General features: G+C 63.4%; 1 protein-coding gene across 1 annotated transcript; it reads right to left on the bottom strand.

The window, feature by feature from the left end:
• Positions 1–2,623, bottom strand: RIOX1 (ribosomal oxygenase 1). The gene has a single exon (XM_021403442.1). It carries the CDS (start codon positions 1,831–1,833, stop codon positions 43–45), a length of 1,791 nt encoding a protein of 596 aa, XP_021259117.1. The 5' UTR covers positions 1,834–2,623; the 3' UTR covers positions 1–42.

Raw genomic sequence — 3,110 nt, forward strand, 5'->3', positions numbered from 1 at the left:
TTTTTTAAACAAATGTATTTTTATTTTGTTCAAAAATAAGAGTTACACTTGCACCAGTGGCTTCTTAGTAGTCAGAATGCCCTTCTCAAACAGGAGCGTGGCTAGAGAAATCTTGTCCTCCAAGGTATCACATGGGAGGGTATCCACACTGACATGGTTTGGATAGGAGGACAGGAGAAATTCAATACTGTCTGTATACTCAGGATCTATCTCAAGGTACTTGGGTTCTTCCTTATGATACACTCTTGAGTTTTCTGTTGTATAATACAGCATCACGCCTGCTTCTTCATTGCACAGTCTAACAATGCCATGATGGAGAAGACGTACTTCTGTGTCTTTTGTTATTAGTACATCGACGTTGCGGGGCCCTCCATCTTGCCACTGGGCCGGAAAGCCATACACGCTCAGCTGTTTCTCCCTTTGTGTAAGCACTGGGGGGAGACAGTCATGAAGAAATGACTTAGCTCTCTGATCCATGGCAGCGTCAATGGGTGCGTAGTCAACAAGTTTCTTTATCAGGTGCTGCACCTTCTCCACAAATGCCGTTCGGCGAGCGTCGACTGCATCTGAGTTGGCAACGCCCATGTACCCCAGGCAGTCCACGGGAAGCCCCTGCCGGTACTCAAGGTCCTCTTCCAGGGCCATCTGCAGGGCAGCTGGGAGGAGCTTCTCCAAGAAGTCACCCCAGGAGTTCCTCTGGTAGGAGGACACTGTGATGTGGAGCGAGTGTGCGTCTGGCAGACAGTCGGCCTGGTGAATATAGCCCCGGGGGAAGTATAGCAGGTCTCCAGCCTCCAGCACCACTTCCAGCAGGGGCTCACCGAGCTCTGCCTGCGTGAGGTTTGCGCTGGAGAACTGGGGCAGTGCCTCAGAGCTCGTCCGGGGGCTGTAAACGCGCCAGTGCTTCTTGCCCTCCAGCTGCAGCACGAAGGCCTCGATGTCATCGTAGTGAGGGGCAAAGCCCTGTGTGCCTGGCGGTGTGAGGTAGGTGTTGGCCCCGGCCATGCTCCCGAAGTGCTCCTGCAGGATGGAGAGAAAGTGCCAGACGGTGGTGGAGAAGGCCTGGGGGCTGAGGAGCCGCAGGGAGCACCCATTCTGGTAGAAGTCCCACACAACAGCAGGCAGTGCCCGGCCCACGGGGTTGTGCGTCTCCCGCACCCCCTCAGCGTAGCTGGTCACGTCCAGGTGGGTCCCGAAGCGCACATCGCCGCTGCGCAAAATGGCATCGAAGTCAGCCGTGGAGAACAGCCCCGCGTAGTAGCTTGGGTCGCCCCGCTGCACCAGCAGCGGTGCCCGCTCCCAGTGCCGCCCCGCGAACTCCTCCGGTGCTACCGGCGCCACCAGCCACCGGAACAGCTCTGCCGCCCGCCGCCGGCTGTCCTCCAGCCGCCCCAGCCGCCGCAGCAGCCCCAGCACGCCGCCGCCTGGGCTGGCTGCGGGGTCTCCGGGTGGCTTTGCTTCGGGGCTTCCGTCCGGAGCCTCGTCCCGCGAGCCGCCCGGAGTTGTCAAAGGCCCTCCGGGTGACTTGGTTCCGAGGCTTCCGGCCGGAGCCTCGGCGGGCGGGCCGCCCGAGCTCGTTTTAAGGTCTCCCTGCCGCTTGGCTTCGGGGCTCCCGGCCCGCTCCACGCGGTTGGGGACAGCGGCGCCCCGCGGCGGCGCAGCCCGCTCCGGGCCGCCTCCTCCCGCCGCGCCGCGCCTCGATCGCGCTTTGGCCCGCTTACCACCCGCGGGCAGCGGCGTCCCACGGCGGCGCCGCTCCAGCCGCCCGGGCCCCGCCGCCCGGCGGTACACCGAGAGCGCCGAGAGCCTCCCCACCGTGCCGCACGCCGCCATGGCCGACACACAACCCCGCCCCGCCCGGCGCGGCTGCTTCCGGCGGGGCTTCAGGGAAGCGCCGTGCCTCGCGGGGATGTGGGCGGCGTGGGTTGGTGTCGGTGCACCCGAACGAAGAGTTGCCCTGTTACGCCGTGATCTCTTTTGCCACGTTCACTCCGTGCGTAACCGGCACGCTCCGTCTGCCCTCTCTCCGTTCCTGTCTTGTGCTCGGAGCTCCCGGAATGGCGGTGGCGGCCCTCTGCCGCTCAGCGGCTGCCGAAGGGGAAAGGAGAGGCGCGGTGACCGCATGGCACTGCTCAGGAGGGCGTGGAAAATGGCGCCGCGTTTGTACGTGCGTTTCTGATCTCGAGCAAACTTAATAGCAGAGGTTCACTGTACAGCGCTTCCGTGAAAGGAAGCTCTGACGGACTCAGATAATTTGTGGCAATGGGTTTTGCATGGGAGATGTATCTCCGGAGACTCCCCTTGGCCCCGGGTGTTTAAGGAGCAATTACCCACGCGTGCTGCTGGTTCACAAATCTGGCGTTACCCTCTTGCAGACCTGAATATCGGCGTCGTGCCGCGTCTACTGAACATAAATAAACAGCTAATGCTCTCAGGGCACGTGCTGGAAGGTGAATTCTGACCTCACACTCTTCTGACCTCCCGTCAACATTGCCAGGGTCTCCGCCGGGCCGACGCGTGAGCGTTAGCAGAGAGCAGCCCTGCGAGCGGCAGCACGCTGCCCCTGGAGCGCCCTGGGCTAACGGAGCCTCCGTTAAAGGCGCCCGGCCCGCACAGCACGCTGCGCCGCGCTGCGGCGCCCGAAGCTCCGTGCCGTGCCGTGCCGTGCCGTGCCGTGCCGTGCCGTGCCGTGCCGTGCCGTGCCGTGCCGTGCCGTGCCGTGCCGTGCCGCCAGGTGGCAGGGNCGTGCCGTGCCGTGCCGTGCCGTGCCGTGCCGTGCCGTGCCGTGCCGTGCCGTGCCGCCAGGTGGCAGGGCAGCCCGGCGCTCCGCTCTGCCGCTCCGCCCGGCGCTGCGCGGGAGCGCCGCGGGGCGTGTGCGTGGGGAATGCCCTCGGCAGGGTTACTGCTGCGGGTGGGGTTCCGAATGGGAGGGAAGCGAAAGCGGGCTGTGCGTCTGTGTGCTGCGAGGGAAGGGAGGGTGAGCGCTGCGTTTCAAACCGCTCTTTGTTTTCCAAGGTTAAGCCCCGCTTACCAGAATAATCTTATCGGCTGAAACCGTATCAGCGGAGCTGGGCCCTGCACAAAACCAAGATGCAGCGGCTTTGAAATAC

This window comes from Numida meleagris, chromosome 6 (assembly GCF_002078875.1).
Source record: "Numida meleagris isolate 19003 breed g44 Domestic line chromosome 6, NumMel1.0, whole genome shotgun sequence".
NCBI classification, from domain to species: domain Eukaryota; kingdom Metazoa; phylum Chordata; class Aves; order Galliformes; family Numididae; genus Numida; species Numida meleagris.